Genomic DNA, 15,389 nt, shown 5'->3' with positions numbered 1-15,389 from the left:
TAACTCTGTAGGGCTAATGTAGGCTAACTCTGTAGGACTAATGGAGGCTGTAATAGGGGCTAACTCTGTAGGGCTAATGTAGACTGTAATATGGGCTAACTGTGTATGGCTAATGTAGTCTAATAGGGGCTAAATCTGTAGGGCTAATGTAGGCTGTAATATGGGCTAACTCTGTAGGACTAATGTAGGCTAACTCTGTAGGACTAATGGAGGCTGTAATAGGGGCTAACTCTGTAGGGCTAATGCAGTCTGTAATGGGCTAACTCTGTAGGACTAATGTAGGCTGTAATATGGGCTAACTCTGTAGGGCTAATGTAGACTGTAATATGGGCTAACTCTGTAGGACTAATGTAGGCTAACTCTGTAGGACTAATGGAGGCTGTAATAGGGGCTAACTCTGTAGGGCTAATGCAGTCTGTAATGGGCTAACTCTGTAGGACTAATGTAGGCTGTAATATGGGCTAACTCTGTAGGGCTAATGTAGACTGTAATATGGGCTAACTCTGTAGGACTAATGTAGGCTAACTCTGTAGGACTAATGGAGGCTGTAATAGGGGCTAACTCTGTAGGGCTAATGTAGACTGTAATATGGGCTAACTGTGTACGGCTAATGTCGTCTGTAATAGGGGCTAAATCTGTAGGGCTAATGTAGGCTGTAGTGGGCTAACTCTGTAGGGCTAATGTAGTCTGTAATGGGCTAACTCTGTAGGGCTAATGTAGTCTGTAATGGGCTAACTCTGTAGGGCTAATGCAGTCTGTAATGGGCTAACTCTGTAGAGCTAATGTAGTCTGTAATGTGTTAACTCTGCAGGGCTAATGTAGTCTGTAATGGGATAACTCTGGGGTAGTGTGACTCACTTGGCGACCCTGGTCTCTATGCCAGTGTATCTGGTGAGCCGGATAAGGCCAGAGCGAGTTCCCAGAAAGGCTGTCTCCACACCCATCTCCATCCTGAACACACACAAATACACAGATTGGTATTTAATGCACTCAATACACATCCACACACATATGCGCGCACAAAACACACATACATACACTAGCTAACATAAAAGGAAAGGAGTGAAAAACATATCATTTTGTAGTCTTACCCAGATGCATTGAGCATGACGGCCTGCCAGTAGGCTTCTAAGGGGGCTGTCACTACGGCATCAAACAGTGTCTGCTGCAGCAGCACCTCGTCACCTGGGAGTCAGAGACACTCAGTCAACATCAAACAGTGTCTGCTGCAGCAGCACCTCGTCACCTGGGAGTCAGAGACACTCAGTCAACATCAAACAGTGTCTGCTGCAGCAGCACCTCGTCACCTGGGAGTCAGAGACACTCAGTCAACATCAAACAGTGTCTGCTGCAGCAGCACCTCGTCACCTGGGAGTCAGAGACACTCAGTCAACATCAAACCTGAAATTTGCCAGATATTATACTTGTTTTTTTGTCTTAATAATAATCTCTATTATCCCTATTAGCTGATGACCTCGCACAGGCAAGTCTTCCTGGGGATCCACAAAACAGATGTTAGAGTAACATCACCGCTGGGGTTAGGGTAACATCGGTGTTGGTGTTAGGGTAACATCAGCGTTAGGGTAACATCAGTGTTGGGGTTAGGGTAACATCGGTGTTGGTGTTAGGGTAACATCAGCGTTAGAGTAACATCAGTGTTGGGGTTAGGGTAACATCAGCGTTGGGGTTTGGGTAACATCAGCGTTAGGGTCAGGGTAACATCAGAGTTAGGGTAACATCAGCGTCAGAGTTAGGGTAACATCAGCGTTGGGGTCAGGGTTAGGGTAACATCAGCGTTAGGGTAACATCAGCATTAGGGTAAAATCAGGGTTGGGGTTAGGGTCACATCAGCGTTGGGGTTAGGGTCACATCGGTGTTGGGGTTAGGGTCACATCAGCGTGGGGGTTAGGGTCACATCAGCGTGGGGGTTAGGGTCACATCAGCGTTGGGGTTAGGGTCACATCAGCGTGGGGGTTAGGGAAACATCAGAGTTAGGGTAACATCAGCGTTGGGGTCAGGGTTAGGGTAACATCAGCGTTGGGGTCAGGGTTAGGGTAACATCGGCGTTAGGGTTCGGGTAACATCAGCATTAGGGTAACATCAGCATTAGGGTAAAATCAGGGTTGGGGTTAGGGTCACATCAGCGTTGGGGTTAGGGTCACATCAGCGTGGGGGTTAGGGTTAGGGTAACATCAGCGTTGGGGTCAGGGTTAGGATAACATCGGCGTTAGGGTTCGGGTAACATCAGCGTTAGGGTAAAATCAGGTTTGGGGTTAGGGTAACATCAGTGTTAGGGTAACATCAGCGTTAGGGTAACATCAGCGTTAGGGTTAGGGTAACATCAACGTTAGTGTAACATCAGCGTTGGGGTAACATCAGCGTTAGGGTTAGGGTAACATCAGCGTTGGGGTCAGGGTTAGGGTAACATCAGCGTTAGGGTAACATCAGCGTTGGGGTAACATCAGCGTTGGGGTCAGGGTTAGGGTAACATCAGCATTGGGGTAACATCAGCATTGGGGTCAGGGTTAGGGTAACATCAGCATTGGGGTCAGGGTTAGTGTAACATCAGTGTTGGGGTTAGGGTAACATCAGCGTTGGGGTAACAACAGCGTTAGGGTTATGGTCAGCGTTGGGGTTGGGGTTAGGCTTTGAATAAATGGCATTGGGGTTGAATAAGTATTTATCTATGGAGCAGGCTGTAGAGACAGTACTCACACTCCAGGTCAGGCTCCTTCCCCTGCAGGTAGCGAATGACAGCCTGAAGCTGAGAGTATTTGCGGTGGTGAGGATCAATGTCTGTCTCACAATACGTCCTGAACGGAAAGACAATGGGGTTTTCACTCCGTGAAGGGCCATTTAAGGCCAATAAAGTATTACAGTCCAACACTCTATCATTTAGAGTGTTACATTTCAGTACACTTATTTAGAGGATTACAGTCCAATAATATATAATTTATAATATTACATTCAATACTTTATTTGTTAGTATTTATCCATGCTTACCACTCATTGGATATGGATAGATCAGGGGACGTCAGGTCATGCAGGCCTGAGTGGAGATTGGATGCAACCAGTAAATAAATCCGATTGTTCTGCAGTAAATCAGTGGCAGAGAGAGTGGCCAGTAGCAGTAGAGTGGGGCAGATGAGTGGCAGAGAGAGTGGCCAGTAGCAGTAGAGCAGTGCAGATGCGTGGCAGAGAGAGTGGCCAGTAGCAGTAGAGCGGGGCAGATGAGAGGCAGAGAGAGTGGCCAGTAGCAGTAGAGCAGTGCAGATGAGAAGCAGAGAGAGTGGCCAGTAGCAGTAGAGCAGGGCAGGTGAGAGGCAGAGAGAGTGGCCAGTAGCGGTAGAGTGGGGAGACTTACCCTCTTCCACAGAGACTGTCCCCATGAACATCAGCTGTCCGTGACCCCTTGTCAGAACCATACCAAAACTGCAGAGGGAAATACATACAATAAAGGAGTGAGTGAGATGTTCATTGACTTCATTCAATCCAACAGGCCTATGACTACATACCACACTCGCCATCATAGCATCACACTTACCTGAATGGGGTGTCATTGATGGTTGTGTAGAAGTAGTCATTTGTTAAGAACAAGGGCCTTTTCTGTTGTGAAGGGGAAAAAATTAGAATTGTGTTATGAGACAGTTGTTAGAATCAATATAGTGTCTCTAGACCTCCAGGTTGACTCCCACAATTTTCAAATGTTCCGGCTTAACACGTCTGTACATAACAGAACATCAGTTTGGCATAGAGGAACTACGACACTGCTTAAGTCACTACCTTATCCGCTTGAATACAAAATAATTGCTTGATTACAAAATAACTGCTAGCAAGATGGAGATCACGGAGGGTATTTTTAATGAGTGCATTTTGCAAGTGTCTAATTTGCATCAACTACCTTCACTTAAACCACTGCAAAATTTTGCCTGAAGAGTCCGTCATTGAAAGCAGAACCTAGTCACTGCTGTCGCCTAAGGTTGGGTGTACGAGACTACTATGAATATTCCATTAGGCATAAGGCATTGAGCCACATCTAATCCCACCACACACACGAGGTCCCACTCACCGCTTTGTCCACTGATGCTCTCACGTTTAAAGACAGAGTGCCCATCTCCCCTTTCACCATGGCTGTCCTTAGCTGGGAAAAACACACACAATAATGCACACAATCACTGTTGACCTTGTATTCAGTTACCTTACCAGCACAATTACCCAAACAGCACTGTTAGAGCCCAGAACATACATTAATATATATTCATACCTAGAAATGAGTTCCTCTGTACTGTGAGAAAGAGTAATGCCGTCTTTTGGTAGGCAATAACTCTGCCATGGCTCGTTGGACCAAGCCTATGGGGAAATTAATGTTTTTTGGGGGGGGATTTTGGATAAACGGCGACAATAAGGTCTGCGATAAACAAAGGCTTAGGAGATCTTCTACGTTTTGTTCTGAGATAATCTTCAGGAGCTAACATAACTTTTTCTGATTTTTTAAGCATTTATTTAATCAAAATAAGCACATAAAGGCTTCATAATTCATAAAGGTCATGTTAACTGACTGATATTATGTCACGACTTCCATCGAAGTCGGTCCCTCTCCTTGTTCGGGCGGTGTTCGGCGGTCAACGTCACCGGCCTTCTAGACATCACTGATCCATTTTTCATTTTCCATTGGTTTTGTCTTGTCTTCCTTCACACCTGGTTCCAATCCCATCAATTACATGTTGTGTATTTAACCCTCTGTTTCCCCTCATGTCCTTGTCGGAGATTGTTTGCATGTATGTGATGTGCATGTATTATGTTGGTGTGCGACGGGTTTTGTACCCACTTTTGTTATTTTGTACATTTAGTTTTTTGGGAGTTTTATCAGCATTTATTAAACAACTCCGTTTTTACCAAGTTCGTTCTCCTGCACCTGACTTCCCTGCCACCAACACGCACCCATTACATATTATCTCATAGAACAAAATGTATAAGATCTCCTAAGCCTGTATTAACCTCAGACATTATTTTCGGCTTTTATCCAAAACCCCCATTCTTTCCCCCCATAGGAATAGCTGAACGAACCAGAAGGAGAATTTTTTTTTTGGATTACAAGCTAGCAAGCTCTTTTGAAGACATTCAGTGTGTTGTCGGTGGGTTATGTGATATGGTATGTACAGTACATGTGCAATAATCATAGCAGGTAATGTCTGTTGGAAAATGTCAATTTTGGGGGGGCCCCTCAACAGCATTTTGAAACCGCCCGTTTTTGTTGTTCATTGTAAGTGCTGTAGAAGACCTATGTATTAATATTACTACTATACAACTCACTGTCTCATCTATGTATTAATATTTATACTATACTACCTCATCTATGTATTAATACTACTACTCACTATCTCATCTATGTATTAATATTACTAATATACTACACCATCTCATCTATGTATTAATATTACTGTTACTACTACTGTATACTACCCACTGTCTCATCTATGTATTAATACTACTACTATACTACTCACTATCTCACCTATGTATTAATATTACTGTTACTACTACTGTATACTACCCACTGTCTCATCTATGTATTAATACTACTACTATACTACTCACTATCTCATCTATGTATTAATATTACTGTTACTACTACTGTATACTACCCACTGTCTCATCTATGTATTAATACTACTACTATACTACTCACTATCTCATCTATGTATTAATATTACTGTTACTACTACTGTATACTACCCACTGTCTCATCTATGTATTAATACTACTACTATACTACTCACCATCTCATCTATGTATTAATATTACTGTTACTACTACTGTATACTACCCACTGTCTCGTCTATGTATTAATACTACTACTATCTCATCTATGCATTAATGTTACTGTTACTAATATACTACACCATCTCATCTATGCATTAATGTTACTGTTACTAATATACTGCTCACTGTCTCATCTATGTATTAATATTACTAATATACTACACCATCTCATCTATTAATTAATATTACTGTTGCTACTATACTACTCACTGTCTCATCTATGTCCTCCCACTCCACCTCAGCCAGGTCCACACTGTTGTAGTTAGGCTTGGGCTTCAGCGTCTTGCCTTCTTTGTACTGTGGGACAGGAAAGGAGGAGATGAGGAAGACGACATGGGTGAAAAGAATCAGGAAGAGGACAGATACAAGTTTTATATAGAACCTCAGCTGTCTGTCTGTAATATGTGTTTATTCTCTAGGCTGAGCCAATCACTTAGGACAACTGTGTTTGATGGACAACTCCATGACATGGTATCCTGACTTCAAAGGCTCCATCTCCATGGCAACTGGCTCCAAAAGGAACAAGTAGGCTTATTATTGACCACATAACATGTTTGTTTTCTTATTATTTCTTCTTCTTATTATTTTTATATTGATATGAATATTGATGTGTACAGTTGAAGTCGGAAGTTTACACACACTTAGGTTGGAGTCATTAAAACTTGTTTTTCAACCACTCCACAAATTTCTTGTTAAAACTTCTTATGGCTTCAGGGGCAGTATTGAGTAGCTTGGATGAAAGGTGCACAGGGGTGCCCATAGTAAACTGCCTGCTCCTCAGTCCCAGTTGCTAATATATGCATATTATTATTCGTATTGAATAGAGAACACTCTGAAGTTTCTAAAACTGTTTGAATGATGTCTGTGAGTATAACAGAACTCATATGGCAGGCAAAAACCTGAGAAAAAATCCAAACCGGAAGTGGGAATTCTGAGGTTGGTCGATTTTCAACCAAGACCCTATTGAATACACAGTGGGATATGGATGAGTTTGCACTTCCTACGGCTTCCACTAGATGTCAACAGTCTGTAGAACCTTGTCTGATGCCTCTACTGTGAGGGGAGGCCGAATGAGAGGGGATTGAGTAAGGTCTATCATGACCTGACCATGCTCTGACCATGCGCGTTCACATGAGGGAGCTCTGTTCCATCGCACATCTGAAGTCAATGTAATTCTCCGGTTGGAACGTTACTGAAGATTTATGTTAAAAACATTCTAAAGATTGATTCAATACATCGTTTGACATGTTTCTACTGACTGTTACGGAACTTTTTGACATTTCGTCTGCTTTTAGTGAACGCGCTTCCTGACTTTGGATTTGTTTACCAAACACGCTAACAAAAATAGCTATTTGGACATAAATGATGGACATTACCGAACAAAACAAACATTTCTTGTGGAAGTGGGAGTCTTGGGAGTGCATTCCGACGAAGATCAGCAAAGGTAAGTGAAGATTTATAATGCTTTTTATGAGTCTTGTTGACTGCACAATTTGGCGGGTAACTGTATCCTGTCCTTTTGTGGCTGAACCGTGATCTCAGATTATTTAATATTGTGCTTTTGCCGTAAAGCTTTTTGAAATCTGACACAGCGGTTGCATTAAGAACCAGTTTATCTTTAATTCTATGTAAAACATGTATCTTTCATCAAAGTTTATGATGAGTATTTCTGTTATTTGGCTCTGCAATTTCTCCGGATATTTTGGAGGCATTTCTGAACATGGCGCCAATGTAAACTGAGGTTTTTAGATATAAATATGAACTTAATCGAACAAAACATATATGTATTGTGTAACATGAAGTCCTATGGGTGTCTTCTGATGAAGATCATCAAAGGTCAGTGATTCATTTTATCTCTATTTCTGCTTTTTGTGACTCCTGTCTTTTGTCCTTGGCTGGAAAAATGACTGTGTTTGTCTGTGATTTTGCGGTGACCTAACATAATCGTTTGTGGTGCTTTCGCTGTAAAGCCTATTTGAAATCGGACACTTGTGGGATTAACAACAAGATTACCTTTAAAATGGTATTAGATACATGCATGTTTGAGAAATTTTAATTATGAGATTTCTGTTGTTTGAATTTGGCACCCTGCACTTTCACTGGCTGTTGTCATATCATCCCATTAACGGGATTGCAGTCATAAGAGGTTTTAACAAACTATAGTTTTGGCAAGTCAGTTAGGACATCTACTTTGTGCATGACACAAGTAATTTTTCTAACAATTGTTTACAGACAGATTATTTCACTGTATCACAATTCCAGTGGGTCAGAAGTTTACATTCACTAAGTTGACTGTGCCTTTAAACAGCTTGGAAAAATCCAGAAAATTATGTCATGGCTTTAGAAGCTTCTGATAGGCTAATTGACATCATTTGAGTCAATTGGAGGTATACCTGTGGATGTATTTCAAGGCCTACCTTCAAACTCAGTTCTCTTTGCTTGACATCATGGGAAAATCAAAAGAAATCAGCCTAGACCTCAGAAAAAAATTGTAGACCTCCACAAGTCTGGTTCATTCTTGGGAGTAATTTCCAAGTGCCTGAAGGTACCACGTTCATCTGCACAAACAATAGTACGCAAGTATAAATACCATGGGACCACACAGCCGTCATACCGCTCAGGAAGGAGACGGTCTCCTAGAGATGAACGTACTTTGATGCGAAAAGTGCAAATCAATCCCAGAACAACAGCAAAGGACCTAGTGAAGATGCTGGAGTACAAAAGTATCTATTTCCACAGTAAAACAAGTCCTATATCGACATAACCTGAAAGGCCGCTCAGCAAGGAAGAAGCCACTGCTCCAAAACCGCATAAAAAAGCCAGACTATGGATTGCAACAGCACATGGGGACAAAGATCGTACTTTTTGGAGAAATGTCCTCTGGTCTGATGAAACAAAAATTGAACTGTTTGGCCATAATGTCCATCGTTATGTTTGAAGGAAAAAGGGGGAGGCTTGCAAGCCGAAGAACACCATCCCAACTGTGAAGCACAGGGATGGCAGCATCATGTTGTGGGGGTGCTTTGTGGCAGGAGGGACTGGTGCACTTCACAAAATAGATGGCATCATGAGAAGGAAAATGTACGTATATATATTGAAGCAACATCTCAAGACAGCAGTCAAGAAGTTAAAGCTTGCTCACAAATGGGTCTTCCAAATGGACATTGACCCCAAGCATACTTCAAAGTTGCAGCAAAATGGCTTAAGGACAACAAAGTCAAGGTATTAGAGTGGCCATCACAAAGCCCTGACCTCAAACCTATAGAAAATTTGTGGCAGAACTGAAAAAGCATGTGCGAGCAAGGAGGCCTACAAACCTGACACAGTTACACCAGCTCTGTCAGGAGGAATGGGCAAAAATTCACCCAATTTATTGTGGGAAGCTTGTGGAAGGCTACCTGAAACGTTTGACCCAAGTTAAACTATTTAAAGGCAGTGCTACCAAATACTAATTGAGTGTATGTAAACTTCTGACCCACTGTGAATGTGGTGAAATAAATAAATGCTGAAATAAATCATTCTCTCTACTATTATTCTGACATTTCACATTCTTAAAATAAAGTGGTAATTGATATGCAATTTATGTGTATAGTGTATATTGAAGTGTAATTGATGTGTATAATGTATATTGAAGAGTAATTGAAGTGTATTGTGATGTGTGTTCATGTGTATACAGGGCTCATCTGTGAAAGAGACCTTGGTCTCAGCATGACCCGCTGTCAAAATAAAGGTTAAATAAAACAGAAAATAACACCCAGAATCACATTTTATGGTTGCCTGGGAGGGACAAGCTGAAGTTGCCCAATAAGAAAGGCTTGTTTTCATTATCTGTTGTAAAACATTTTGTCTACGGTGTACACTAATGAATACAACCCTCCACTATGCTGCTCTAGGTGTTGAGCACGAGGCTGTCATCTGAGACTCTTTAACCATTTAATGAAATTATTCATGCTCTGTTCAATAACCAATCAGTGACCCCACACAAAATCTGCAAATTGAACATTGAGATGGTCTTTAGGTTAGACTCTTTGCACTGTTTGAGCGTGGCCACTGACTGTTTGAGTGTGGTCACTGACAAGAACGAAGAATTTAAAAACACAATGTGCCTTGCACCACCCTCCAACATCCTAAGCTCAACAATACTGCATGCTCTTCCTACATCTCACACCATCTCAACATGACGACTGTCCAATAGCTGCCCTCCAGTCATGAGCTGCCCTCCAGTCATGAGCTGCCCCTCAGCCCGGAGCTGCCCCTCAGCCCGGAGCTGCCCCTCAGTCCGGAGCTGCCCCTCAGTCCGGAGCTGCCCCTCAGTCCGGAGCTGCCCCTCAGTCCGGAGCTGCCCCTCAGTCCGGAGCTGCCCCTCAGTCCTGAGCTACCCCTCTGTCCTGAGCTACCCCTCTGTCCTGAGCTACCTCTCTGTCCTGAGCTACCCCTCTGTCCTGAGCTACCTCTCTGTCCTGAGCTACCTCTCTGTCCTGAGCTACCTCTCTGTCCTGAGCTACCTCTCTGTCCTGAGCTACCTCTCTGTCCTGAGCTACCTCTCTGTCCTGAGCTACCTCTCTGTCCTGAGCTACCTCTCTGTCCTGAGCTACCTCTCTGTCCTGAGCTGTCTCCTCAATCTAGTGGGAACCATGGTGAAGATTCCTAGGCCAAGGTCGGGGGCGAGGGTCGCCACTCAAAGGATGCTAAGGAGGGGGACAAAGACAATGGTGGAGTGGTGGCCTTGTCCTGCGCCGGAGCCGCCACCGTGGACAGATGCCCACCCAGACCCTCCCCTTGAGTTTTAGGGGGTGCGTTCGGAGTCCGCACCTCAGGAGGGGGGTACTGTCACGTTCTGACCATAGTTCTTATGTGTTTTGCTTGTTTTAGTGTTGGTCAGGACGTGAGCTGGGTGGGCATTCTATGTTGTGTGTCTTGTTTGTCCGTTTCTATATTTGGCCTAACATGGTTCTCAATCAGAGGCAGATGTTTTGTGTTGTCTCTGATTGGGAATCATATATAGGTGGCTTGTTTTGTGTTGGAGATTGTGGGTGGTTGTTTCCTGTCTCTGTGTTTTCTCTGCACCAGATAGGGCTGTATCGGTTTGCCACATTTGTTATTTTGTAATTGTTGTAAGTGTTCACAGTATTCGTTTGTAATTAAACATGTTGAGCACTGGCTACGCTGCGTGTTGGTCCGATCCCTGCTATACCTCCTCTTCAGACGAAGAGGAGGAAGGCTGCCGTTACAGTCAGAGTAGTAGTAGTATTAGTGGTAGTTTTTACTGCGGTAGTAGTACTGGTGACTGCAGTCGTAACTATAGTATTAGAAATAGGGACTGTAGTAGTATTAGTAGTGACGAGGGTTGCAACATTTTGGGAACTTTCAATAAATTCCCTAGTTTTCCATAAATCCTGGTTGGAGGATTACGGAATTCCTGCTTATTCCCTCCAGATTCCGGGAATCCACCAACTGGGATTTCGGGAAAACCACAGAATTTATTGAAAGTTCCCGGAATAACGCAACCCTACTAGTGACTATAGTCGGAAGCAAGCGTAAGCTCTACAGCGGTTGGACTCACCAGAGGTCGTAGGTCAGGGTGTGCCAGGATGTACCCGTTGTTGGTGATGAGGAAAGCGTAACCATGGGGACCCAGCCTATATCTGGGAGCCAGCTTCATTACCTCCAACAGAGGGATGTCAGAACCCACCACCCCCAGCAGGATCCCATGGCTCAACTGGAGGAGAAGGGGAGAGGAGGGTTTATAAGACTTCTAATGGCACAACAACTACAGTAACATGTCACTGCAGCACAGATGCATTGTGCACGCAGTGAACTGCTTGACCAGGTTCAAATATACAAAACCAGTCAAAAGTATGGATACATAATCATTCAAGGGTTTTTCTTTATTTTTACTATTTTATATATTGTAGAATAATAGGGAAGACATCAAAACTATGAAATAACACATATGGAATCATGTAGTAACCAAAAAAGTGTTCAACAAATCAAAATATATTTTAAATTTGACATTCTTCAAAGTAGTCACCCTTTGCCTTGATGACAGCTTTGCACACTCTTGGCATTCTTTCAACCAGCTTCATGAGGTAGTCACCAGGAATGCATTTCAATTAAATTCTATTTCTATTTTTATTTAACCTTTAACTAGGCAAGCCAGTTAAGAACAAATTCAATTAACAGGTGTGTCTTGTTAAAAGTTCATTTGTGGAATTCCTTTCTTTCTTAATGCATTTGAGCCATTCAGTTGTGTTGTAACAAGGTAGGGGTGGTGTACAGAAGATAGCCCTATTTGGTAAAAATACCAAGTCCATATTATGGCAAGAACAGCTCAAATAAGCAAAGAGAAACGACAGTCCATCATTACTTTAAGACATGAAGGTCAGTCAATGCGGAACATTCAAGAACTTTGAAAGTTTCTTCAAGTGCAGTCGCAAAAACCATCAAGCGCTATGATGAAACTGGCTTTCATGAGGACCGCCACAGGAAAGGAAGACCCAGAGTTACCTCTGCTGCAGAGGTTAAGTTCATTAGAGTTAACTGCACCTCAGATTGCAGCCCAAATAAATGCTACAGAGTTCAAGTAACAGACACATCTCAACATCAACTGTTCAGAGGAGACTACCTGAATCAGGCCTCCATGGTCGAATTTCTGCAAAGAAAGCACTACTAAAGGACACCAGTAAGAAGAAGAGACTTGCTTGGGCCAAGAAACACTAGAAATGGACATTAGACCGGTGGAAATCTGTGGCTACTTTGAAGAATCTGAAATATAAATTATATTTTGATTTGTTTAACACTTTTTTGGTTACTACATGATTCCATATGTGTTATTTCATAGTTTTGATGTCTTCACTATTATTCTACAATGTAGAAAATAGTAAAAATAAAGAAAAACCCTGTATGAGTAGGTGTGTCCAAACGTTTGACTGGTACTGTACCTCACATACCTTTTATAGCTCTAGATTACTACAGTTGTAACAGGCTATTGGGGAAGAATAGTCTGGTGCCTCAAAGGGACTACTACAATTACAACTTCTAACTGTTATTACTTTGATTACCACCATTCCTATGTTAAATATACATTTAAATCTAACATAGGCTTTTAGTCCACTGACCGTCTCTTTCTTCTTGCTGAAGACGGGCATTGCCACCGTGGTCATGAGAAGTAAACTTTGAGCCTTTGTGGCGAAGAGCTGGAGGAATAATTGCAGCATTAGTACATATTTATGCATCAGAAATAACGTTTGGTTTATCCTAAACAAATCAAAAAGCTGTTGGTTCTGGTACTACTCCTACTTGTTAATTCTAATACCTGCAATTAAGACTCGTTACGCTAGAGGGTGCCATACAACTGCAACTGGTGACAGCCAATCGAAAGCTTGGGAGACTGCGTTCACTATTACCACAAGGCCTAAACAGAAGAGGACTACACTAAAAGGGCTTCCCTATCAGACAAGATGTATTTCCCACAGTCTCTTTTTACCTCCTTCGTATTGGGTAGCTGTCAGTGTGAGTGAGTGAGGGTCAGGTCCGGTGATAGAGGTGAGGTGAGATGAGAGAATGAGCACAGTAGCAGGACAGAAGACAAATACAGGGAGGAGTCATAAACTACACAGACACACAGAATGAATGAACTAATGTAACTGACAGCACACCATGATAATACAGTAGACAGTTGACTTTCAAACAGGGCAGTGTGAGGTGACAAACGTGGTTAAATGCAACAACAACACGTTGCCTTTGAAGCCAAAGAAAGTGCAGATTTGGATCCTGGAAGAAAAGGCAGAATGTACTGCAGTTAACAGGCAAAGCCCACTGGGTAAGTATAGCTGCCGTACTCACCACAGTGTCCATGTAAGCCTCGGTCCAGATGATGTCATGATTGTGATTGATGACCATTGGTCGGCTCAGGACGTGAAGGTACTCCATGACATTCTCCTGCACGTCAGCCAGAGTGGAGATGTGTGTGTAGTAACCCTTGTTGTTGCAGGCGATCCACTTGGTGTTGTCCGCAAAGGTCATCTCTCTGCCAATAAGGTAAGTGAAGAGGCGCACCTGAAAGAGACAGTATAGGACACTGATATTCAATTCAGTCAGTTCATTAAGTAAATACTGAACATATTAAACTGATATGGCTGTTAAAGTGATGTCATCAAAATACCTTGCTGTTCAGGGGAAGTAGGGAAATAGAAAATAGAATAACAGAAGAATTTACGTGTATTGTTAGATATTACTGCACTGTTGGAGCGAGGAACACAAGCATTTCGCTGCACCGGCAATAACATCTGCTAAATATGTGTATGCGACCAATTAAATGTTATTACATTTTATTTTAATGTACCGTAAATAGGTATTACTGTAGGTCAAGTGGGTGTGTAGTTATTCATATAGAGTAAATAGTAGTTTTGCCCTACAGTACCCTGCGATCAGGCCAGTTAAACTCTTCAAACACGTCTTTGAAGTCCTCCATGGCTCCATCTGTGATCAGCATGATGGCCTGGTTGCACAGGCTGCCCTGGCCCTTGGTCGCAGCCTGGGAGGAAGCACCACACAGTGAAGAACTGAGACTGGGCCAACAGCAAGTGTGTGGAAGTATACGTATGTATGTGTGTGTGTGTGTGTGTGTGTGTGTGTGTGTGTGTGTGTGTGTGTGTGTGTGTGTGTGTGTGTGTGTGTGTGTGTGTGTGTGTGTGTGTGTGTGTGTGTGTGTGTGTGTGTGTGTTGTGTGTGTGTTGTGTGTGTGTTGTGTGTGTGTTGTGTGTGTGTTGTGTGTGTGTGTTGGAAGCAAACCTCGTTCAGGATTTTGAAGGATTCTTTCATGGCCTTTGCAACTTTTCCCTCTCCCTTCACATGAAGCTCATCCACTAGCACCTTAAAATGCTAGAGAGAGAGAGGGAGAGAGGAAGAGAGGAAGAGAGGAAGAGAGGAAGAGAGAGAGAGAGAGAGAGAGGGGAAAAGGGCAACCAGTGAAGAACAAACACCATTGTAAATACAACCGCAGTTGTAAATGAGAACTTGTTCTCAACTGGCCTACCTGGTTAAATAAAGTTATTATATATATGTTTTAATTACAAAAATGCAGCACAGCACAGCCTAGCACAGGACATGACAGTGTAAGGTCAAATACACCAGTCCAGTTGACTGGATACCAAGAGAGTTTTTCATGGCCTCTCTGACCTGGTTGCAGTCTCTGGTTGCTGGCTATAAAGCTATTTGTGACAATTGTATTTAACACACTATTCCAATGGTATTTGATTGATTGAAAACTATAATACAAAAAAGTGTGTAATGTTCCAAGTTTGTTTACTTAATACACCTGGCAACTACACAGGCATGAATTACCTTAACAAAGAGAGTACTCTAGGTTCTAAGGGTAACCAGAGTGTGAACCTCATTCCTGGGGTTATACCCATCTTGGTGCCAGAGGCATACAGAATGTTTGCGAGAGGATCTGGTTGTAGGATATACTGTAGGAGCAGATGCCAGGTGGATAAAACCAAACAGGAAAACATTAGTAGCTCTGCTCATAAATCACCCAGCGCAAAGTTTACCGGCCAGTATGC

At 42.7% G+C, this 15,389-nt stretch overlaps 1 protein-coding gene across 1 annotated transcript in view; it reads right to left on the bottom strand.

Annotated features, from left to right (window-relative positions):
- Window positions 1-15,389, bottom strand: part of LOC139578241 (voltage-dependent calcium channel subunit alpha-2/delta-4-like) — a 77,642-nt gene that overhangs the window by 36,720 nt on the left and 25,533 nt on the right. Inside the window, exons 10-22 of the mRNA XM_071405588.1 lie at window positions 14,617-14,706; window positions 14,246-14,359; window positions 13,669-13,881; window positions 12,942-13,019; window positions 11,387-11,542; window positions 6,034-6,120; window positions 4,070-4,141; window positions 3,545-3,606; window positions 3,365-3,432; window positions 3,004-3,049; window positions 2,716-2,813; window positions 1,092-1,185; window positions 859-951 (exon numbers count right to left, since the gene is read on the bottom strand). Coding sequence (XP_071261689.1) covers window positions 859-951; window positions 1,092-1,185; window positions 2,716-2,813; window positions 3,004-3,049; window positions 3,365-3,432; window positions 3,545-3,606; window positions 4,070-4,141; window positions 6,034-6,120; window positions 11,387-11,542; window positions 12,942-13,019; window positions 13,669-13,881; window positions 14,246-14,359; window positions 14,617-14,706 — 1,271 coding nt within the window. The remainder of the gene's footprint in view (window positions 1-858; window positions 952-1,091; window positions 1,186-2,715; window positions 2,814-3,003; window positions 3,050-3,364; window positions 3,433-3,544; window positions 3,607-4,069; window positions 4,142-6,033; window positions 6,121-11,386; window positions 11,543-12,941; window positions 13,020-13,668; window positions 13,882-14,245; window positions 14,360-14,616; window positions 14,707-15,389) is intronic.

Source organism: Salvelinus alpinus, chromosome 6 (genome assembly GCF_045679555.1).
Source record: "Salvelinus alpinus chromosome 6, SLU_Salpinus.1, whole genome shotgun sequence".
Lineage (NCBI taxonomy): Eukaryota > Metazoa > Chordata > Actinopteri > Salmoniformes > Salmonidae > Salvelinus > Salvelinus alpinus.
The sequence above is the reverse complement of the archived record's forward strand: the minus strand, read 5'-3'. Positions and strand labels throughout refer to the sequence as shown.